Source organism: Rhinichthys klamathensis, unplaced genomic scaffold (genome assembly GCF_029890125.1).
Source record: "Rhinichthys klamathensis goyatoka isolate OS25496 unplaced genomic scaffold, OSU_Roscu_1.1 h1tg000060l_1, whole genome shotgun sequence".
Classification (NCBI taxonomy): Eukaryota; Metazoa; Chordata; class Actinopteri; order Cypriniformes; family Leuciscidae; genus Rhinichthys; species Rhinichthys klamathensis.
In genome coordinates this window covers 4,526,135-4,551,974 of record NW_026606605.1, presented here as the reverse complement: position 1 = coordinate 4,551,974, position 25,840 = coordinate 4,526,135, and the positions used below count along the sequence as shown (strand labels likewise).

Here is a 25,840-nt window from a genome sequence, read left to right as displayed (position 1 = left end):
CCACCAGACAACAACAGCAGAATAAGAAGAGGAGGAGGCTTTTCCCTCCGCATGCATTATTAATAAACAAACAGGAATTGCCTTATCACACTCCTTAAAGGTGACATTGAACATGACAAGAATGTACAACCCTCTGACCTCTGTGCTTTAAGTCTTGGACCGTAAGTGTACAGTATACGCACTGCCTTGTTTAATGTGGCTCTATTTGATGGGATATCCACCCAATCTGCTGACAGAGGGAGATGCTGAAACAACTCTCCACACCTGCAAACACACTAACAGATCTGTTCAAAAATTGATTCTCTCACACTCCCATATGCACACGTACCGACCGGCACACTGTTTAACAAATGCAGCCTTAGAGGAGTGTTACTGTGTGATGCTATAAATCACATTAATGAGGATCAGCAGACTGCATACTGTTCAAAACAGAAAGGCCACACACACATAGTCCGTCTTGAGGTCTCCATTCTATCCTTAAAGGGAGGGTCCACTGAAAAATGTAAATTTGCTCATCGTTTACTAGATTATTAGATTTTTTAATATATTTTAATTATATTAATTCTTTTTATATATCATGTGTACTATCTTTTTAAAAAGGCTTCCTAACCATCAGGGACTGACAAGACAGTAAATTCGCACAAGCTGTTTGCTACTCGGTGGATGCAACTCGTTTGTTTTCACCTGCGAGTGCGTGTTTTAGTTGCTACTTTATTAGCGTGCTCTTTATTGCTCCTGCTTTTGTACTGGATGCTGTTTAGCTTTTAGTTCGCTATCCATTTATTTGCTGAGAGCCTCCATCCATGCATGTGGGCATGTAACCAATTTCCTCGCAGAGTTTGAGCACTTACATTTATTTGTGATTTAATATTTCACCAGAAATTGGAAATGGAGAGAAAGTAGCTCTTCCTTTCCATATACCACACCTTCTCCCCGCAACATTGGCTCTTATCAGATGCAAGTAAAAAAAAAAAAAAAAAGAGAGAGAGAGAAAAATCTCTGGCTTGTGCATTTTACTGCTGATTTAATTAGCCATCTCTTGGTAAGTTCACCTCAGTATCTGTCACACCTCACTAAAATGAAAATCCATTCTCTGGGAAAAAAGGTAGATTAATGAATGCCCTTTGTAATAAATGAAAATGGGAAGCGCAAATATGCATAGTCATGAAATTTAATTGTGCTTTCTGGTGATTGGGTTTTGCTGGGAGAGGGTGTGTGAGAGAAAAGGCGATAGGGCCAGAGGTGGCTCAATGTAGCGCGTAACGCACAGCTTCAGCTGCCTAATGAAGCGAGTGTTTATGACTGAATGCAATTGTGTCATATCCACTACAGTGAAACACACACACGTCCTTAGGTTTGTGCTTACAGACCACCATCACACTCAATTTGTTGTACTCGTGTACAAACGCAGACATGCAAATTTGATTCTCATGAAAACCAACACAATCTTAATGTATTTATTACTGTCCCTTATACTCACCAAGGTTGCATTTATTTGATCAAAAATAGTTCAACTGTAATATTGTGAAATATTATTACAATTTAATAGAAGTGTTTTCTATTTTAATGTTTTAAAATGTCATTTCTTCCTTTGATGGCAAAGCTGGATTTTCAGCATCATTACTTCAGTCTTGGACTGCATTTATATAGCTGCTGATATATATATTTTTTAGGGATGCATCGATCCGATACTCAGTATCGGTATCGGCTCCGATACTGCCATTTTTGCCGGATCGGGTATCGGTCAGAGGAGGCCGATCCAAATCCGATATTGTGCGTATTATTCTGTGTTATTGTTAAGCCCCACAAAAGGCACAAAAACATTATCAAGTACCATAAAGTTTTCGTGCACTATCTTATAAGTGTTCTGAAGCCATTATATAGTATAATGTGAGATAAAAATTAATATTTAAGTCATTAAATTCAAGACCTCGTAAACTTTTTCCCTCCGCTGCGGCTGTCAGTCATTCTCCATTCAGCATTTAACAGCGCGTCGCGTTCTGTTACGACAGGCAACACGATGAAACTCTCCAAGATCAAGATGATTCAATGTTACTATTATTATTCTTGATCTGTAGATAAAGGTCTATGGTTTAGCATAAAACAACTTTATATTGCTGGACTTTATTGCTGTAACTAAATCATGTTACTTTCTACCGGGCGTCTGTTAGATCGCAACAGAGTAGCCTAGAGTCAGAGAGCACTATAATTGTTCTTCACGCGCACAGTAACTGAAATTTAAAACTGTTAAAAGAAAAGGCTCAATAAACGATTGCATAGATACTGTGTATAATACACTACGCATCGATATGTCTTTCCTTTGTGCTTTGAACTGTTCAATGCGGATTCGACGCGCTGCGCGCTGTGACTCCGTGTTGCTTCAAGCGCATCATTCTGCGCTCGGGATGCGCATAAGCGCTGTGTGCCGCACTGTATTGGATCCTTTCATAATCATATAATACTACTTTTGCGCAATGAAAGATTATTAATAGCCTTTCTTGTTCTGTCCTATCTATCATATGTTGCTGCCTCATTAAACAGCTGTGCTATACATTTAAAACATGTCTCAATTTTATAGTAGCCTATACAGGCTATATATAATAATTTATCTTCTTGATTTTTGTTATCTTGTTTTTCATGAATGTATTTTACAACAATACAAAGAGCAATGTGTAATGTTTGACCAGATTTAGTGTTACACTTATTGTCTCTTATTTGTTCCCCTAAATTTTCTTCACTAAATGTTCAGATTTTATACAATTATTGTGCACTCATGATTTTTCTAGACTAAATTGCACTGCTGAATTATCCACTAATCTAGTTTATTATAGCATTTTTGTCACAGATTATGATCATATATTTTTTGGATTTGTTGTTTTTCTTTAAAATTAAGTTGTCTGTGTTAAGTAGATTGTGTTTAACACACAAAAGAGTGATTATCAGTTCAACACACAGAGTTATAGAAATTCTACTTGATTTAAAAAAAAAACTGCACTGGTATCGGATTGGTATCGGTATCGGCCGATACTCAGAATTTTGGGATCGGATCGGATCGGTTTTGAAAAAGCGGTATCGTTGCATCCCTAATATTTTTGTATGTTATTTGCTGTCACTTTTGATAAGTACTTTGGAAAGTATTACTTTAAAAAAAAATCTCACAATACTGGAAAGCTGTAATCTGATTGGTTGATTTATACAACTTCTGGAAGTAAGGTTATGGATTTTTATCAGTTCGCCTAGTCATGCTTGCAAGGTACCAAAAAACCTTTCTTCGTCTTTTTTTTATGCAGTTGAATTAAATAATCATTCGCAAATCTATATAAACTGCTTTTTTGCTTCTTATAGTCTCTTTTTTGGACAGTCTATATATACATTCTACAATTTTCTGGTTTTGTTTTTAATTTAATTTTATACTTTTTTTAATGTCTGCCTATTATTTGTGGTATAATATATTTCAAATAAAATTGCCATTAATTAAAATAAATAATGCCAGTCAGACTGTCTCTTCCTGTTTAAGTAGGCGGACGTTGAATAAGCTGCAATGTGGACCCAAAACTTTTGCTGTTTAGTCAAAGTTCTGGCTACGCAAGACTAGCTCTCTCTGGGCACGCGTGTATAGCTTTATCAAATTACTCTGACTGGTAAATATTTTTCCACCATCTCTATGAAGAGAGATGGTTAGGAGAGGTCATGAATAATCCCGCGGCCTGATACCGCACTCTCTCTCTCTCTCTCTCTCTCTCTCTCTCTCTCTCTCTCTCTCTCTCTCTCTCTCTCTCTCTCTCTCTCTCTCTCTCTCTCTCTCTCTCTTTTCCGTCTGCCGAAGACACCCATTGGTTCAAACCACAGCGCTTCATTTTCTCTAGATGTCTCTCCTGCTTCCTTACATGCTGCGTGTTTTCATCATCGTTGTGGGACATCAATCTGTCTTCCGCGGTGCATGCGGGATTGCAGACACGCGGCGACACCTATCAAACGGGAGGAGGTCGGAAAGCCGCTTCTTTCCCTTCGCCACATAAAAGCCGTGTATTCAACACACATGCACAAATAAATACAATGAAAGCAGAAAATGCGATAAAGAAATAAGTCATACTAATTAGCCCGCTAATTCTTTGAGGACTGTGCCAGCTTGATAATGGATGCTAAAGCTTATTAAAGTAAAAGCAGCGTTGTAAATTTTTAATTCTTTTTTTTCTGCACAGCTTTATTTTAATCCCACTTTATGAAGTTTGCTGCATGTAGTGTGGGTGGTTGGGAAGAAAAAGGGAAGGGGGTTTGATTGTGTCGCTGTAAGGCAGCAGGGGTCTGCGAGTCGGATGCATTAACACGCCACAGGCCTTTGTTGCCACCTAGGGTCCAGACCACGCTCTCGCTTTTCCTCCGACGTTGCTCGCCTAAACTCTCCCTTACGCTGCCGCACATTTCTCTTTCTCTCTCGCTATTTCACACAAGGTTTTTTTTTTTTTTTCTGCCCTTTTAAAATCTAAAATGCAATTAGAATGAAGAATGTGGCATTTCATTATCATACATGTATAAGCAGTAGCCGGAGGGCTGGCTGCCTCATGGAGAGTGAATGGCAGAATGAAGGCTCCAGCTTTCCCTGGAGGAGAGTGATGGAGATATCCCACAAAGCCACTGCCTGTCAGCGTGATCGGGCCCGCAGTGGGCCAGCGTCTCCACGATGTCTCTGCCTCACAAAGCAAATGTCACACTGTCAGCAAAATGAGCACCCTGTTTAAAAAAAAAAAAGGAATATTTGAAATGGGAGCTTTATAGAGTCAAGAAGTGAACTTCACATATTGGAATTATTTTTATTGTGACACATATCACAGTATTCAGCAAAGCGTTTTCCTCTGGCTGGCAATAGGTGACTTGTGTGTGTGTGTGTGAGTCCTGTTCTCCTTTACCCCATAGATGTGGTTCTCTAACTTTTCAGATACTTTGATCAAATCAAAACAGGAAGTACCAACTATACCGACAGTGGTTTTTTTTAGCATACTGTCTCTTTCTGTTTAAGCTTAATGTGTGAGCTGTGTAATGCCATGCTTGATTAATATCTATTTCTTTTTTTGCTGTTATGAGAAATCGTGGCGCTGTTAGAACCCTCATTAGTCTCTTTTGCAGGTCTGTTAATCAGACCAGCATCCCAAACCACAACATAAAATAACATTTCGAAAGAAATCCAATGGAATTTATGCAAATTTTGCAGTCCAGTTCAAACACATTGATACTTTTTTAAATTTGTGAAATCAGCAAGTTCAACTTTAAGTGCAACATAAGTCAACTTCTCACCTCTTATTCACATTGCAGTAGTAATAATGTACCTTATAGAAATGTAATGGTGACTATACCATTCAAAATTTAGGGTGATATTTAAAAAAATATATATACTTTTATTCAGCACGAATGCAAGTCAGCATATTAGAATTATTACTAAGGTTATTTTAAATTGTAATATTTCACAAAATTGATACTTTGTTTTTGAAAAAAGTATTGTTCAATTAAATCTTATCAACACCAAACTTTTGACTGAAGGTGTATAACTGTATATAAATGTAGAATACAATAAATAATACAATATTTTACAATAAATTTAAAGGTTGCACTTCATTTTGATGGTCCATTTTAGACATTCTACTAACTATAAGTAACATTGCAAATTCATGTCAACATACTCTGAGTATTAGTAGACTGTTAGGTTATTGGATAGGTGTTAGGGTTTGGGTGGAAAAAATGTACATAGTTGCAAAGTCGCTTAGTAGATTGTCTGTTGGGGGAGTATCGCAATTAAGAGTTAGCAGATATTAACCAGACAGTCTACAAATACTCTAATGAGAGTTGTAAAGTTACTTAGTATAATGTCTAAAGTGGACCATTAAAAAAGTGTTACCAATGAAGAAATATCATAAATGTGTTCATATTTAAATAATAAAATAAAATAAGATTTTATATATTTAAAAAAAACTCTTTTTTTGCTTTGTTTACTGTCAAGCAATGTGTTGCTGGTGTCCCATGTCTAGCACACCAAGGAGTGTCCAAGAGCCCTGGTTTCACCCTGCCCACAGGAATAAACACTAAATCACAAACGGGCCATAGCGTGTGGGTCAATGCGTGAGTGTTTGTGTCCATGTGTGTCCATGGGAGTGTGAAAAAGCTCAATCGAGGCACTCCATGAGATTGTTAGCACGAACCGGACCACCCTCTCCTCTTGTATCCCTTTTAAGTGCTGACTGGCCTGATGATAACGTATGGCGCCAGAAGTAATTGGAAAATTGGCAGGCTTGTCAGAGAGATTTGGTGGATGGCACAGGCTGATCCGGCAGCAAGGTTCATGAGGTGTCGTCCCACCATGAGATTTATATCTCTGCACGGCCCGGCAACGGCAAAGTACCCAGAGTTCAGGAAAAAGTAACTCATTTTTCATAAGGCCTGGCTGCAGATCAAAAGTCATCCACAGACAGAGACAAGACCCATATGGGAGAGACATTGCTGAATAAAGCAAAGCTGTCTGTCCAGATTAACTGCTGAGACGGCTCCTGAAGCCACGTATTGGGCGTGTATCACAATTCTGATCTTTATGTGTCTGAAAATTATGCTGGCCTATAGCAGTTTTCTTTTACATATGAAGCATACAAGGTTATTACTATTTAATTACTAGGTTATTACTATGTTGTTACTATATTCATTGAATCTGCTTCTATAAATGTATTACTAGTTCTAAGAACAGTAGAGGCTTTTAATGAGATGTCTGAAAACTATGACCTATAGTAGAATGCCATATGTTTTGGTCATACTTTTTTACAAGCTTATTACTATGTAATTACTATGTTGTTGCTATATTCATTCGATTTGCTTATATTAATGTATTAATTGCCATAATTAACAATTGATGATTTTAATGGTGTCTGAAAACTGACATAGTAGTTTCCCATATCTTGTTGTCATACTTTTTTTAACAAGGTTATAACTATGTAATAACTAGGTTATTACTTTGTTTTCTATAAACATTGGATTTGCTTCTATAAATGTATTCATATTTCTAAGAAACAGTAGATGCTTTCAATGAGATGACTGAAAACTATGACCTATGGTAGTGTCATATATTGTGGCCATACTTTTTACAAGGTTATTACTATGTAATTACTAGGTTATTACTATATTCATTGGATTTGTTTCTTTAAATTTATGAATTGTCCTAAGGTACAATAGATGCTTTTAATGAGATGTCTGAAAACTGACAATGTAGTTTCCCATATATTGTTGTCATACTTTTTTTTTTTACAAGATAATAACTATGTAAATACTAATAACTATGTAAATACTAGGTTATTACTATGTTGTTACTATATTCATTGGATTTGCTTCTATAAATGTATTAATAGCTCTAGGGAACAGCCAATCCTTATGAGATGCCTGAAAACTATGACCTATGATAGTTTCCCATATATTGGTCATACTTTTTTTTACAAGGTTATTAATATATAATTACAAGGTTATTACTATGTTTTCTATAAACTTTGGATTTGACCTATTGTAGTCTTCCATATATTGTTCCCATACTTTTTTAAACAAGTTTATAACTATGTAATTACTAGGTTATTACTATGTAATTACTATATTCATTGGATGACAAATAGTAGTTTCCCATATATTGTGGCCATACTTTTTAAAAAGGTTATTACTATGTTATTATATTATTGTGGCCATGTGTTATTACAATGTTATTACTGGGTTATTACTATGTTTTCTGTAAACATTGAATTTGCTTCCATAAATTCATTAATTGCCCCAAGGAACAGTAGATGCTTTCAATGAGATGTCTGAAAATTATGACCTATGGTAGTTTCCCATATAGTGTGGCCATTCTTTTTTAAAAAGGTTATTACTATGTCATTACTGGGTTATTACTATGTTGTTACTATATGTATTGGATTTGCTTCTATAAAGGCATTAAAGCTCTAAGGAACAATAGATGCTTTTAATGAGATGTCTGAAAACTATGACCGATTGTAGTTTCTCATATTTCGTGGCCATACTTTTTAAAAAGGTTATTACTATGTAATTACTAGGTTATTACTATGTTTTCTATAAACATTTGATTTGCTTCTATAAATGTATTAATACTTCTAAGGAACAATATATTCTTTTAGTGAGATGTCTGAAAACTATGAACGATATTAGTTTCCCATATATTGTGGCCATACTTTTTGAAAAGGTTATTATGTTGTAATTACTAGGTTATTACTATGTTGTTACTATATTGAATTTGCTTCTATAAATGCAATAATAGCTGTAAGGAACAGACAATGCTTATAATGAGATGTCTGAAAACTTTGACCTATACTAGTTTCCCATATATTGTGTCCATACTTTTTTACAAGCTTATTACTATGTAATTACTAGGTTATTACTATGTTGTTACTATATTCATTGGATTAGCTTCTATAAATGTATAGCTCTAAGGAACAATAGATGCTCTTAATGAAATGTCTGAAAACTATAACCTATAGTAGTTTCCCATATATTGCTATATTTAATTATAAGGTTATTAGTAGGTCATTACTATATTCATTGGATTTTCTTCTATAAATGTTCCAAAAGCTCTAAGGAACAATAGATGCTTTTAATGAGATGCGTGCTCTTGATTCTTTCTGTAAGTAAAGCCATGAATCATCATGTGCTTCTCAGCTTCTTTGAGTATAGTGTGTGGTCAGGGCTCTGCCATCACACATGGCTGTGCGTAGATGTGTTTATTAACCTTTGCAGGAGGGGATAATTGCATCTGTCAGACTCACTTAAAAGCTGAGATGGCCGTCATTTCCTGTTTGTCGTCTCCTCTAAATTTGCAGGTTGTTTAAATGACTCTGGCATGACGTTTGCTCTTTGTTCACTGCCGTAGAGGTGCTAAAATTACCATTATTCAGAGCGTTGCATGTTGAAATACAGTTTAAAACTGGGATTATTGCTAGTGAATTTCTAGTAACATACATTCAAATTAGAAAGGAAAATGGACACGGCCTAGCTGTCTTTAAATTCGTCCTGTTTTTTGGACACACTTTATATTAGGTATCTTTAACTATGTACTTACATTTAGATTGAGTACACTGAGTCCATCAACACCCCCAAAGCTCGCACAGTCGTTTACCTCTTTGTGGGTTCGACATTTTTCTCTGTAACATTAGGCAGTTTTGATTTATAAGCTTTTGAATATTTGCTACTCACATTAGCGTTCTTGTGTGTAAGCAATACTTCTATCCGCTCCTTCTGGTTTACTCAGATCACCATCTACGTTTGTTTTTGGATCCGGAGATGTTGTACTATTTCATGTACATTTCATCCATGTTGTCATACATGACGGAAAATCTCATCAATGGAGGTTAATACGATTTTATTTTTCAGGAGGAAGAACCACAAGAGGTTGACGAAGAGTCTGTGAAAGAGGAAACGGACGAGCAAGAGATCCCAGACTGAAAAACTCTCGTTACCTTATCGTTACCTCACGTGAAATAATCGTCTTGCCTACACAGTCAGCACCATCACCTCATTTCCTGCTGAATAGTGGGATGCAAAATAACTTTCACAAATTAAATCAAAAGTCGACAACTGCCACTGCTTCACAAGACTGAAACTTTCCTCCTTTGTTAACCAGGAATCGATCAAATGACCACAATTGCCAGCTTACAAAAATTGTCAACGCTGTGATCTCTCTCTATATTTTTTCAAATATATAGGGTATTGTATAGAGTCAATGTATGTTCAAGTCCACAGTCATGAATGAATTTCAGAGTTCAACCCAGGGAATCTTTGGAGTGCTGGAAGAACAGCAGGATCTTCATATGAGCCCGTTTTTACCTTGAATACTCTATGCCCACTCAAAGCCTGTTTTTTAAAGGTTATTTTTCATACACTAATTAACATTTCCCATGACTCATGGATGTGAATATTATACTGGTGTTGTGTGTCCAGAGTTTCCTTAAGCAATGTTTCTGTTATACACCAATTGCACACTATTTGTTCCTGTCCCGTAAACTCCTCTTTGTTTATCAGCCCTTTATATTTGCTTTTGTTTTTATTTTATTTCATATTGTTTAAACACCAACATATTATAGTGTAATAATTAACTTGCATTGACATTGATTGCATTGAAACTGACAGTTAGTGGCTTGTGTTATATAAATAATTCCTTACTTCCTGGTGGTAAGAGCAAAGTCTATTTTATTATTTTTTACAAATATCATTTTTATACCTACAGTATATTCCAGAACATCCTTTATCGTTGACAGTATTATTGTCCATGCTCACGTTTGAGGCAATTCTCAGTCAAAAAAAAAAAAAAAATTAATCTGCCTCAACATTTGAGTTCCAGACGAGTCTGTATTTGGGTACTTACAAAAGAAAGTAATAAACATTACTTGTGTTTTTTGAAACCATTTTTATTATTATTATTTCTGTTATTGCAACAGGATCATAACTATTTAGATTCTATCAAAATAAAGGGCAGGGCACTCAAAGAAAAAGCCATTTTCAGAGACGGAAGTGCACTTTCCACAAAAAGGGTACAGAATAGGACGTGAAACTCCTACAAGTATTTCTTTTTCTACATACGGTCAGTGAAAGGAGATGGTCATGCTTCAGAAATTTGTGATGATCAGCCTTGGAAAATAAAACCAGTTATGCAGTATTTAGTTGGATATCATTTTTGGGAGATGTATATACTGGTTTAATCATTCATTTCAGATTTTTCTAGTGATAGCAGTACATGTTAAATTAACATCCAAATATATATATATATATATATATATATATATATATATATACTGTATATATACATATATATATAAGGATAAAACGTTGCTGAGCAAAGCTCTTCTCTTTTACTGAACATGAAGTCACCATCACAGGCATATATACACTCACCTAAAGGATTATTAGGAACACCTGTTCAATTTCTCATTACTGCAATTAATCAACCAATCACATGGCAGTTGCTTCAATGCATTTAGGGGTGTGGTCCTGGTCAAACACTCCAAACTGAATGTCAGAATGGGAAAGAAATGTGATTTAAGCATTTTTGAGCGTGGCATGGTTGTTGGTGCCAGACGGGCAGGTCTGAGTATTTCACAATCTGCTCAGTTACTGGGATTTTCACGCACAACCATTTCTAGGGTTTACAAAGAATGGTGTGAAAAACATCCAGTATGCGGCAGTCCTGTGGGCGAAAATGCCTTGTTGATGCTAGAGGTCAGAGGAGAATGGGCCGACTGATTCAAGCTGATAGAAGAGCAACTTTGACTGAAATAATCACTCGTTACAACTGAGGTATGCAGCAAAGCATTTGTGAAGCCACAACTCGCACAACCTTGAGGCGGATGGGCTACAACAGCAGAAGACCCCACCGGGTACCACTCATCTCCACTACAAATAGGAAAAAGAGGCTACAATTTGCAAGAGCTCACCAAAATTGGACAGTTGAAGACTGGAAAACTGTTGCCTGGTCTGATGAGTCTCGATTTCTGTTGAGACATTCAGATGGTAGAGTCAGAATTTGGCGTAAACAGAATGAGAACATGGTTACCACTGTGCAGGCTGGTGGTGGTGGTGTAATGGTGTGGGGTATGTTTTCTTGGCACACTTTAGGCCCCTTAGTGCCAATTGGGCATCGTTTAAATGCCACGGCCTACCTGAGCATTGTTTCTGACCATGTCCATCCCTTTATGGCCACTATGTACCCATCCTCTGATGGCTACTTCCAGCAGGATAATGCACTATGTCACAAAGCTCGAATCATTTCAAATTGTTTTTTTGAACATGACAATGAGTTCACTGTACTAAAATGGCCCCCACAGTCACCAGATCTCAACCCAATAGAGCATCTTTGGGATGTGGTGGAACGGGAGCTTCGTGCCCTGGATGTGCATCCCACAAATCTCCATCAACTGCAAGATGCTATCCTATCAATATGGGCCAACATTTCTAAAGAATGCTTTCAGCACCTCGTTGAATCAATGCCACGTAGAATTAAGGCAGTTCTGAAGGCGAAATGGGGTCAAACACAGTATTAGTATGGTGTTCCTAATAATCCTTCAGGTGAGTGTATATATATATTAGGGGTGGAACGGTATATGTATTCGTATCGAACCGAAACGGTACGGGCGTCACGGTTCGGTGCACGAATCTACACGGAGAATACACGGTATACAAATAAATAAAACTCGCGTGCAAATTAATTAATGTAATGCGGAACTACTGTTAGATACGCGGGTTCTTTAGGGACACATAATATGTACCATCGGCTTAGCTCTGAACGCGCGTTCACTTCAAACATTGCGTCCTATTCGCGTCCTATTCGCTAGCGTCGAACTAGACGCGAATTTGACGCTCTATTCGCGTTTGGTGTGACCGTGACCGCATAATGAACAGGCTGCGATGTCAAGATTGCAATGCTGGAGTGTGTGTGTGTGTGTGTGTGTGTGTGTGTGTGTGTGTGTGTGTGTGTGTGTGTGTGTGTGTGTGTGTGTGTGTGTGTGTGTGTGTGTGTGTGTGTTTGTGTGAGAGAGAGAGAGGCGTGCGGGCGCGATCGAACTGTGTGTGTGTGTGTGTGTGTGTGAGTGTGTGTGTGAGAGAGAGAAAACATAGTCCGTCATTTTGTTCATATACAGATCATTAAACCTGCAAAGTGTTTACTTATATTTGTGTACACTCGCAATAAAACACAACATTGTGCTTTTGTCACACTGTAAACTCTTGTCAAACTGTAACCTACAACTGTCACCCAACCAAAATCACACACACACACACACACACACTGTTTCAAAAGCAAAACATATTTATCCAACTCCATTTCAAAACAGTCTGTGGGTCCCATCTTTTGGACATTTATCATATTGCATTGGTTTTCATTTCTTGTCCTCGGAGCACTAATCTCACACATTCTACATTGATTAAAAAAAGAAAATCGAATGTGTTTTTTTAATGGTAGTATTATTTTATACAATCAATTATTTATAATTCAGATGAGAATGTTACATTGTCAATTAATAATGTTAATTAAAATTAAGGAAAACAAATATATTGATCTGAAATATAGCAAATTAATTTTAAATTAATAGTACAGTTACCAAACATATTGCAAGGTCTTTTTGTCTTTTTATTAATTTAATTAATAAACTAATTATATAAAACTATTGTCAGTGCACTACAAATAAACTGGTTCTATGCCTTTATTAATAAAGCTTATTTAAAAAATGCAATGCCTTCTGCATTTTTGTTTTGCTTTTTTTTATGAACCGAACCGTGACTTCTGTGTACCGTTCCACCCCTAATATATATATATACTGTATAGATGTATTAATGTTTTATTCGCAATTTTATTGTGGGATACAGCCGAGAAGACATCACATGAGACTGTGACAAGGGGGATTCAGACATTTCATGTATTTAAATCTGACTATTGAAAATGCAAGATTAATTTTATGTTAGGTATTAGTTTAACTATATTGGTTGTCACCAAGAAAAAAAAGGGAATTGATGCCTGAAATGCTTTAAAATATATAATAGGGCATCAAAGTGTACCATTTTCGTAGTGAGAGTTCAGATCTTATGAAATATCATGGAGTGTAATGCTTTTGATAATGAAAGCATTACTTTATCACTCCAATGATATACAAGTTCAAAGATGTTTCTCAAGGGTTCGGTGACGCTTGCCGGTGGGCAAACCAACAGAAAATCGTCTTAATCCAGCTCTGTCGTGTCTTACTCACAGTGCACATGTCATTTAACCATTCCCTCACACCACAGGGGCGAAAGAAGACCGTAAATGCCATTTTATCTTAGCATCTCATTGCCTCACGAAGCTTCTCCTCCCCTCACCCTGTCAGGGAATCGGGCTTGCATTCTGATATTAATGCATCGAGGGGTATAATTCCAATTTGTTCCAAAGCAACTATTAATTTGCCCATTTCAGGGCAGTGCAGGAGGAACCCCTGTAAGGCCACTGAACCATGAAAGACATTATCCTGAAGGGTTCTGTCTCCTCCTTTCTTTTTATTTTCTCGAAGAGGAAGTATTTGGTGTTGATGCGTCGCTGGTTCCTTCAGCCGTTTGCGATGGACCCCCTGAAGCTGAGCACTCAGCATGCAGCATGCGAAGTGTGTCATTAGGGTTGTAATAATGGCAGCGGGTGTGCTTTTGTCAGAGTGGTCTTCTCGTTGAAGACCCCCATGCCCCCTTCCACAACCTGATTACAAACTCTGCATAATAAAAAGGTCCTGTGATGGGGACTTCATGTTCAGTGAAGGAAGGGAGCTTTGCTCAGCAAGCATACGTTTTATCCATGAGAACTCAAAAACTATAATGTCTAAGAGTGTGATAACCCCTAGATTACTCTACATTATGCAATAGTAATATGAATTCTGCCTGAAGACATTGTGGTCATCATGGTGATGATGATAGTCTGAAGCATAGAGGTCTATAATACCTGGAGAAAGCCAAGCGTTTCCAATCATCTCAATGGCAGCTGCTCAGTGAATGCACGACTTCCCATAAGTATGCAAGGTCACTGGTAAAACATTTATAATGAAATAAATATTAGTTCATATTGCGTGCAAAAAAACCCCCGCTATTGTGTATTTAATTTATCTACTAACAGGGTCTTTTGACCACTTGGATATATATTTATCATTATTATTATTATAACACAAACACACACACACTTGGTCAGAAGTGAAAAAAGCAAAATCATTTCCATGCAATACAGACTTGCTTTATGACCACTGATGTCTATATGTAGCTATATGTAGACTATAGATATATTATCTCTGTGTGTGTGTGTGTGTGTGTGTGTGTGTGTGTATACGTATATATATCTATATATATACATATACGTATATATATATAAATATATATATATATATATACATATACGTATATATATATATATATACATATACGTATACACACACACACACAGAGATAATATATCTATAGTCTACATTGTGCCAAGTGTAACGTTTGGTGGAGGGGGGATTATGGTGTGGGGTTGTTTTTCAGGGGTTGGGCTTGGCATCTTAGTTCCAGTGAAAGGAACTCTTAAAGCTTCAGCATTCCAAGACATTTTGGACAGTTTCATGCTCCCAACTTTGTGGGAACAGTTTGGGAATGGCCCCTTCCTGTTCCAACATTACTGCGCACTAGTGCACAAAGCAAGATCCATAAAGACATGGTCATGGATAAGCGAGTTTGGTGTGGAGGAACTTGACTGGCCTGCACAGAGTCCTGACCTCAACCCGGCAGAACACCTATGGGATGAATTAGAATGGAGACTGCGGGCCAGGCCTTCTCGTCCAACACCAGAGCCTGACCTCACAAATGCGCTTCTAGAAAAATGGTAAAAAAAACTCCCATAAACACACTCCTAAACCTTATGGAAAGCTGTTATAGCTGAAAAGGGTGGGCCAACTCCATATTAAACCCTACGGATCAGGAATGGGATGTCATTAAAGTTCATGTGCATGTAAAGGCAGACGTCCCAAAACTTTTGGCAATATAGTATATATATATATATATATATATATATATATATATATATATATATATATATATATAGATATACACTCACCGGCCACTTTATTAGGTACACCTGTCCAACTGCTCGTTAACACTTAATTTCTAAGCAGCCAATCACATGGCGGCAACTCAGTGCATTTAGGCATGTAGACATGGTCAAGACAATCTCCTGCAGTTCAAACCGAGCATCAGTATGGGGAAGAAAGTTGATTTGAGTGACTTTGAACGTGGCATGATTGTTGGTGCCAGAAGGGCTGGTCTGAGTATTTCAGAAACTGCTAATCTACTGGGATTTTCACGCACAACCATCTCTAGGGTTTACAGAGAATGGTCCGAAAAAGAAAAAACATCCAGTGAGCGGCAGTTCTGTGGGCGGAAATGCCTTGTTGATGCCAGAGGTCAGAGGAGAATGGCCAGACTGGTTCGATCTGATAGAAGGGCAACAGTGACTGAAATAACCACTCGTTACAACCGAGGTATGCAGCAAAGCATTTGTGAAGCCACAACACGAACAACCTTGAGGCGGATGGGCTACAACAGCAGAAGACTCCACCGGGTACCACTCATCTCCACTACAAATAGGAAAAAGAGGCTACGATTTGCAAGAGCTCACCAAAATTGAACAGTTGAAGACTGGAAAAATGTTGCCTGGTCTGATGAGTCTCGATTTCTGTTGAGACATTCAGATGTTAGAGTCAGAATTTGGCGTAAACAGAATGAGAACATGGAACCATCATGCCTTGTTACCACTGTGCAGGCTGGAGGTGGTGGTGTAATGGTGTGGGGGATGTTTTCCTGGCACACTTTAGGCCCCTTAGTGCCAATTGGGCATCGTTTAAATGCCACGGCCTACCTGAGCATTGTTTCTGACCATGTCCATCCCTTTATGGCCACCATGTACCCATCCTCTGATGGCTACTTCCACCATGTCACAAAGCTCTAATCATTTCAAATTGGTTTCTTGAACATGACAATGAGTTCACTGTTCTAAAATGGCCTCCACAGTCACCAGATCTCAACCCAATAGAGCATCTTTGGGATGTGGTGGAACGGGAGATTCGCATCATGGATGTGCAGCCGACAAATCTGCGGCAACTGTGTGATGCCATCATGTCAATATGGACCAAACTCCCTGAGGAATGCTTCCAGCACCTTGTTGAATCTATGCCACGAAGAATTGAGGCAGTTCTGAAGGCAAAAGGGGGTCCAACCCGTTACTAGCATGGGGTACCTAATAAAGTGGCCGGTGAGTGTAGATATATATTAGAGCTGTCAGTTAAACGCGTTATTAACGGCGTTAACGCAAACCCATTTTATCGGCGTTAATTTTTTTATCGCGCGATTAACGGTCTTTTTGGCTTAGCAAACTTTGTAGTTTTTTTTCACATGCTTTTGCAACAGGACGCGGTATGCGCGGCGCTGCGCTATGAAACCCATTCATTTCAATGGCTTGCGCCGCGCGAGGACGTTTTGTTGCTTCGTCTACCAAAGCGCAAGCGGATCTAGCTACACCGGAAACAAAACAACAGGCACGACGCCACACACACTTGTTTGGGCTTACGAGCCGGCCAAATAGTTGGTTAACGTTATGTTTTGAGTGGATGACGAGCGCGAGACGCCGAAACGGATGCCAATACGATTCTGAATGGAAAGTTTACAAGACCAAAGTGATCTGTGTGTTTTGTCGTTGTGAACTGAGCTATCATCATCGCGATCGCAGCGCGTCCAGTCTGAAATACCACTTGATGGCCAAGCACACACACACACACACACACACACACACACATTTTAATCTATTCTAAATGTCTCTTGATTTCTTTTTGTCCCATTATTTTTTCTCATTTTAATGCTCTTATCAACATGGAAAAGTGGATCGGCTTGCTTTGTGCAAATGCTTTTTATTGAAAACAACATTGACATATACTGTGTTCAATTTCACACTAACATTCTCACTTGAAGCAAATAATCTCTCACACAATGTAACACTGTCCATCAATGAAAGGGTGAAAGAAATACTGACGAGGTCCTGATATTGACGAGGGGGCGGAGAATTCGCATCAGCTGTGTGTGTGTGTGCTTGGCCATCATCAAGTGGTATTTCAGACTGGACGTGCTGCGATGATGATAGCTCAGTTCACAACGACAAAACACACAGATCACTTTGGTCTTGTCAATGGAACCATTTGGCAACTTTTTAAAAGTAAACTTTCCATTCAGAATCTTATTGGCATCCATTTCGGCGTCTCGCGCTCGTCATCCACTCAAAGCGTAACGTATTTGGCCGGCTCGCAAGCCCAAACAAATGTGTGCGGCGTGTAGGGCTGCAACTAACGATTATTTTGATAATCGATTAATCGGACGATTATTTTTTCGATTAATCGATTAATCTGGTAAAACATTAAATTAGATTTTTTGTTTATTATGACTAAATAAAACCCGGTTACACTTTATTTTAAGGTGTCCTTGTTACAGTGTAATTATATATTTAAGTACAGAGTAATATTAAGTAACTACATGTACTTACTATAGGAATAGGGTAGGATTAGGTTGAGGGTTAGTTGCATGTAATTATGCATAATTTACAGTTATTACTACATGTAACATATGTAACAAGGACACATCGTAAAATAAAGTGTTACCTAAAACCCTAAATTAGGATATTTATGTGTAAAAGTGTACTTTAAAAAGTGCAAAAGCCACACATTGAGTTTTACAAATATCAATATTTGCATTGTTTTTAATGATAATTGCTGATGGCAATGGCAAGTTCAGATGTGAAGATATAAACTAAAAACATCTCAAATATATAATTCATTTAATTTTTATTTAAAATGAATTGAATTATAAGGATAATTTGTAAAAATAAATATAGAAAGACTGAAAACAAGCGTGTGAACATAGAGCCGCAGTAGATCGCGTTTGAAAAACAATTAAAACTTAATAGTAGACAAATGCTATATAAAGAGAACGTAATGGAGGTACGTAGCAAGCTAACAGGCTTGATTAAAAAGACAGGAAAAATGATGCATTAGTGCACAAACATTCGCTGAAAACCACTGAGTAGCCTACAGTGACTAAAAAACAATAATTTACTGCTGCTGTTATTAAATGCCTTTATATTTAGTGCTCTGCTTTGTAAAGACCGTTTTAATTTAATATTTCTGCGGTAGCACTATTTTAATCCATCACTTATGTTGCGAGCGAACTGATTGCGTAACCTGATGCTCGAGACGCAAAATACAGACATCCCAAGTCTCCCGGAAGTTCTGGAAGTCACCCGCATATTGATAGCGGCTCGCAAATTAGTTCAAACTCCCGGGATTTGAGCACGCAAGCAAGAGCGCGCATGCGAGACAGAAGAGACTGTGCTCCAAACCGTGTAGCGCGAGCGCGCGGCAGAGCAACGGAGGGAGAGAGACCTTGCGTGTGTTTCTCATGAAGCGCGTGTAAGACAGAGCATCCTGATTGGCCTATTTCAACCAATCACCAGTAAACGCGCCCCGTGACGTAAGCAGACCAACTAATCGATAATGACATTCGTTGACAACGATTTTCATAATCGATTATTATCGATTTTATCGATTAGTTGTTGCAGCCCTAGCGGCGTGCCTGTTGTTTTGTTTCCGGTCTAGCTAGATCCGCATCCTCGCACGGCGCAAGCCATTGAAATGAATGGGTTTCATAGCGCAGCGCCACGCATGCCGCGTCCTGTCGCAAAAGCATGTGAAAAAAACTACAAAGTTTGCTAGGCCAAAAAGACCGTTAATCACACGATAAAAAAATTGACGCCGTTAAAATGGGTTTGCGTTAACGCCGTTAATAACGCGTTTAACTGACAGTCCTAACATATATATAATAAACAGTTAACATTACATTTTTGTAAATAAATTAAAATGAAAACCAAATTAAACAGTGTATATCTCTGAAAAAGCATTAATGTTTATCTGATCTCTACTCGTAAATTTGCTCCGTTTTGAGTTTAAAAAGATTTCTAAAAAATCATCCCATCGAGTTTTATACACGCAAACACAAAGTTCCCATATTCAAATGAGCCGTCATCTCCTAAGCACGGCGATCTTTGCTCTGACAGCCTCCACTTCACTCCTGTGCCACACTATTCTCAGTCTGTCTGCTTCTAATATTTCTGCTGTTTGCTGAGGGAATGAAGCCTTCCCAGAAAGATTCACTTATGAGGCGGAGCAGCATTTCGATCAGAGTTCTGAATATCCACAGTTGCTCTCGCTCCTTGTTCCCCGGGTTTTAATTGCTCCGAATAATGCTTTAAATAGCATCACCTTGGTATCTGAGCGCTGTGTGGATGATGACTTTTTCCAGACTGTGTAGTGCTGTGACATAGTCATTTCCCAGCCCTTAATATACTCAGAGAGTACTCTGTTCGGAGGGAACGTTCACAGGGTGCTAATCTCTACCTCTCAACACCTCGTTCCACACGTAGTCATTAGGAGAGGGGGGTCTTAAAAGGGTTCCTGACACACTGGAGTTAGACATGTTAATAACTCTCATTTCAAACCGACTGGGGGAAATACTGTATCGAAGATGACAGTGTAATATGTAATGTGATTTTCTGTTCTTTAAGGTTTATTGAGGTTCAGTTCCTTCAGTTGCCTTGAAAGATGTAAGAAAAACTTATTACATCAATGATGAATTATCCTGCCTGGGAAGCTTGTGCCTCCAAGCCGGCATTCGTTATTAGGACATATCATGCATTAGATGCACATAGATGTAAAGAATGATATTGTGAACAATAAACACATCGGCATCTGCATCTGAATTCAAAAGGATTCACTTCTATTACTTATTTATACACAATATTTCATTTTCATTAAGCAAACTCTCAAGCTGAGTGAATAACTTTACTTGCTTCTCTCCAGTACATCTCGCCTTTGAAATGGTTGAAATACATTTCAATACAATACAATAATTTGCTAAATCATTTCCATTCAGTACTTGCTTTATGCTCACTGAAGTCTATATGTAAACTATATGTTGTATCTATATTATAGATAAGTGTTTCCATAATGATTCACATCGACGCACCCCTTACGACATCGCAACTCTGGTATAATAGTATTACGAGTTTCCCACTTGAAAACACAACTTTGTCATTTATGTGCTCGGAACTCATAATTACTTGTTTATAATTTACTTTCTGACTTCAGTTTAACTCTTTCCCTGAGTTTTTGTAAAAAATAAATAAATACATTTTAAAAAAAGTTGCCAGGCAGTGCCAGCGTTTTTGATCACTTAAAAAAAAAAGTCATGGCCCTGAGAATATTTTGTTGTCTGAACATGCAATATGTCAAAAAAAAGAACAGACCCTCTGCTTAAAAAAACAAAAACTGTTTTATTCTAGTTTCATGCATTCTTTTTTAAAACACTTGAATGTGGGTAAGTTTCATAAAAAAGCAACATTTTGAACAATTAAAGGCCGTGTTGCAGGGTTAATTTTTCAACGAATTTGTGCAATTTGCTTGTTGGTAATGCACATTTAAACTGTTATCCATTGTATTTTATGTTGTTGGGTATCACAAAACGGAATTTAATACGGAAAAGTAGGTACTATCTTACAGCGGTTTGCAACGATTCTCCTTTCCTCCACAATGCATTGCATTACGTCACCTTGGGGAGAGATTTACCAAAGCCCGCCTTGAGAGCATTGATAGCGTTCAGATAGTATTCAGATAGCGCAGATTATCTAGATAAATACATAGATATATAGACTAGATAGATATATATAAACAGATAGATATAGATAGATTGGCTAGTATAGAGAGAGATAGGCAGACAGCCAGATAGCATAACGTTAGCATAGATAGCTAGCAGCTAGATATGGGCTGCTAACTCTCACGCATTCTGCGTGAGACTCACGCAATTGAGCCAATTCTCACGCTCTCACGCCACGCCCCCGATTTCTCACGCTGAAGTGTCAACCCGGTCGGTCAAATGCCTGAAAGATAAGTTTATCTATAGATCTACCAGTTGAGCCATTCTTGATCGACTATTTTTACCGCAAATTAGTTAAAATATCCTGTAATCTAGAGCGAGCGTGCATGTGAGACAGATGTGTTGAGCTCCTAACGGCACGGTCCTAACTGCGCACGCGCACGACGGCAGAGAGGTGAGCGAGCGAAAGAGCTCGCTCTCTCCCAGTCTCCCATAACCCCCAACCCCCCGGGGTGAGCTCCTCGACCAGCGACCAAAACGCACTCACTTCCCTACAGCACAAGCTTTCCAACGCAGTTTCCATGGGACGGCACCGCCCACACAAGCACCTACCAAACACAGCGACAGACTCGCGGCGGCTACATTTGCAACAACATTTTCACCGGAGGAAGAGATAAACGCTTAGAAACGCCCATATACAGTAGCTAGCATGGTGCCTTCTATTTTTAGATGACCAAGACAAAGTTTACCAGTACTACGACACTATGACAAAGGTTACCGGTACTTATCTGAACTAACGTCATGATCACTGCCACTAGATAAAAAGAAAACATTGATTTTTCAATCGGTGCTATTCAATGACTGTAAAAAAAAAAGTCGTTATTGTGCACTGCTGCTCGTAGACTAGCTCCAGTGCTCATTGCTGCGTTGCTAAATGATAGCAATTCACCAGGACACTTCACCAACTCTCCACTCATTGGCTATGACGGCCATCAGTTCTTGGCAATTCCTCATTTGCCCTCACACATCTGGCAGGTTTCGAAATTATACGGCTGGTCGCAAACATACATGTTGGCTCTTGCCACCTCTTCCTCATCCCAGTCAGTCGCCATAGTTCTAATACTAGGCTGAGGCTACCTTTCCTCCACTTCTCCCCAACGTGACGTCATCACCGAATTGCCAGACTGATCTCATGAAATGGCGTATATATGACACGCCAATTCGTATTTCCATTTTTGGCGTGCTATCAACGCGCATAATCGCTTTTCAGCGTGTTTATCAACGCCGTTGACTTAACGTACATTACTGTATATATAAATATATGACCTACCCCAACCCCGTCCCTAAACCTACCCGTCACTGGGGATACCATTTATGAGTCTTCCCCTACCATCCTAGGAAAAAAAATATCGCTCCCCAGATGTAGATCTACATTTTGCTTCGTTTCACTCGGACATTTAACGGCGTAAACATACGCCGTTAAAATAAGGATACACGCGGATACACACGCGGATAACTGGATAGCTCAAAATGCGTATAGATAACACCCCACGACTTGAAAGTGGCGTGTATGTTTACGCAAAAGTCATGATGTCATGTTGGAATTGCGTAAAAAAAAAAAAAAAAATTAAAAACTGGTCTTTAAGACCATTTTTGAGACATTTAAAAAATGATATACATATCTTGAGTGATTTATGTCCCCATTAATCGACAGTGGTGGTTAACCTGCAACACGGCCTTTAAGTTAGTGAAAACACTTAAAAAGAGTTAAGGGCTCTCCATAATTATCTAATTATCTATTATAATAATCAAAGCAAGGTTCTACTCTTTAGTCAACTTGACTCATTTTACTTTCATCCTAACTTGACCATTCATTCATTTGATTGATTGATGTTTTATTTACATATTTACTTTTATACTTTTCATATTTTTTAGTCTTCAAGTACTCTTCAAACATTATTTCTTCATTATTTATTGTTTTCAAATTGGTAAACACTTAAAGTAACTTGTTACACAATTTACATGTAATTCCATAGTAACTACATCACATAATAACAGTAAATTATGCATAAAGAAGCAACTAACCCTAAACCAAACCTTAACACTATAGCATGTACAATGTAATAAATTAATATCACTAAGTACTTATTTGTGTAATTACACTGCAACAACATCACCTTAAAATAAATTGTAACCTTGTTTTTATAATATTAGACACATATTTAAAAAAGGCATTTTTGTCCCCTTTTACATCACCTCTACTGAGTAGCCCAGTCACCAATCATTGATAGTTGAATAGGCCAAAGAAAGTAAACGTTTTCCTTCTTTCATCTTTGGCGGTGTGCCTTATTACAGTGTAAATGAGTTTCCTGTGGGTGTTGGCTGCTGACCTGATGGGGAGGAAATGAATGAATATGTTCCAGATCCTTTCATCTATGACACTTTATGTACCATCCAGTGGACATTAACTCAAAACTGCCTAATCATATCTTTAAATAACATATGAAATCTGTCGATCTAGAGTATAAACACTACCATTTAAAAGTGTTCAGTAAGATTTTTGTTTTTGAAAGAAGTCTTATATCAAGGCTGCATTTATTTGATCAAAGTACAAACAGTGATATTGTGAAATATTATTACCATTTAAAATAACTTTTTTTAATTTAAATGTTTTAAAATGTAATTTATTCCTGTGATGCAAAGCTGGATTTTCAGCATCATTACTTCAGTCACATGATCCTTCAGAAATCATTCGAATATGCTGATCAAGAAACATTACTAAAAAAAAGAAAGAAAAAAAAGTATTTATGTAGTAGTTATAATCCATTTATTCACTTTTTGAGCACTATATCATTTATAGTTATTTATAGAATTTTACATTTACTGTCATGAAAAATGCACAAAAATACTATTTTAAAGAGACTATTTTCACTTTACAAATCTGACCTTAAAATAAAAAGATAATTTCCAATGCGGCCATTTTTTACAGCGAAGAGTACACGTGTATTTTTTTCAGGACCATTTAACCCTTTCGAATCATGAAAAAAAAAAAAAAAACTGACCCCAAGCTTTTAAACGGTATAGTGTAGATACAAAGTTGAACATTATTTTCTCTAAGAAAATAAATCTACCATTGCACGTTTATATTGACGTTTATCTTGCATCAGCCAAATTAATGAACGTAAAATATACTGATGCTTTCAACTCAATGTGAATTAATCAATGAGGTCACTTCTAGGGTCACATACAAATGCCTTTTTGAGGTCGCAGTTGAGATGGCAATAATTTGTGTGGCCATTAATGAGGTAATTGATGATGTCATCTCTGACATCACCACATATCTCTCATGCTGAGGCAAATGTGATATAATACCTTGATTTAATGACCACTGCTATCCATAAAATATTACTAGCATGATGAGACCATGTAAGAATACAACGACATATTGACCTCACAAATGAATGAGGTCATCAAAGAAGGTCGTCCATGAAGTGATCAATGAAGTTTTCTTTTATGACACGACTCTGCAATATTTGATTCTGATTAATGATGCTAAAACGGTTTGACAATTTTCCCTTTCAACCGGTGTTCTAAACTACTAGTTTCATGCCTCTTGTATAACCAAAATGTAATGTCCATTTGGTAAGTAGCCGTATAATAAATGGGATAATGTACCGTTTGTCAGTCATTATCGTAAAACAAACCACTACAAAATGATAAATCCAGAGTTTATTTTGTGATAATGACCAATGTCCATTGTCATTGTCATTGAAAACACATTTATCTCAAGCATGGCCCTCCTTTTAAGTCCTGTGATAATGTTAACAGTTTCAGACAGTGATTTTAACATATAAAATGCACAAAAGAACATCTGTAAAGTTGACATCAGTCAGATAGGATTATGAAATAAGAACATTGTACCTCTATCGCTGTATATCCAGCCATGACCCTGGCTCTATTTCTGAGTCACTTGCAAGGTCCACAGTCAAGGCGGCAAGGTTTCAGCTGTCCTTGGTCCCTGTCAAATTTACGCCCTTATAAAAAGGTAAATACCCTGCGAAGTCTTACTGATATAAGCTACTGATCGTCTCCCTATTACAGTTTTATGGACTGTGTAATTTAGATGGACCCAGCATGGATTCCTAATACTCCCTTTGCCCCTCCCAGTCCTCTGCGCTGTCTTTACACATTGCAGATCTCGAATGCATTATCTCTTATGACAGTACACACCGTTTACGGGATAACATGCATGAAGAACAAAATGAATTTACTGTTCAATCTTAAATGAAAGAATGACTTTTTCTAGAATGTCTAACCGGAGTACAGGTTGGAAATGAGGTGTGTTTTAATCAGATAATATTGTGCATGATGCCATACGGTCACATCAGAATCCTGATTGGAGGGCTTTATATATACAGCTCTTTCCATACAGTACACTTCGGTATCTCATCAATTTTAGAAGCAATAGAGGCAAATGTCATTGTTGTGAGAACTATTAGATAAACTATTATCTAAAATAAAGTTAAAGGATTAGACCCTTATTCCTCGGCTGGGATCGTGTAGAGCCTTTGAAGCTGCATTGAAACTGCAA

At 37.7% G+C, this 25,840-nt stretch overlaps 1 protein-coding gene across 2 annotated transcripts in view; it reads left to right on the top strand.

Annotated features, from left to right (window-relative positions):
* The window catches only part of phf14 (PHD finger protein 14), a 97,308-nt gene extending 86,949 nt beyond the window's left edge, over positions 1-10,359 (top strand). For both annotated transcript variants that reach the window (XM_056249741.1, XM_056249740.1), the window contains exon 18: positions 9,400-10,359. In XM_056249741.1, coding sequence (XP_056105716.1) covers positions 9,400-9,471 — 72 coding nt within the window. In that variant the 3' untranslated portion in view covers positions 9,472-10,359. The remainder of the gene's footprint in view (positions 1-9,399) is intronic.
* Positions 10,360-25,840: the final 15,481 nt, after the last annotated feature.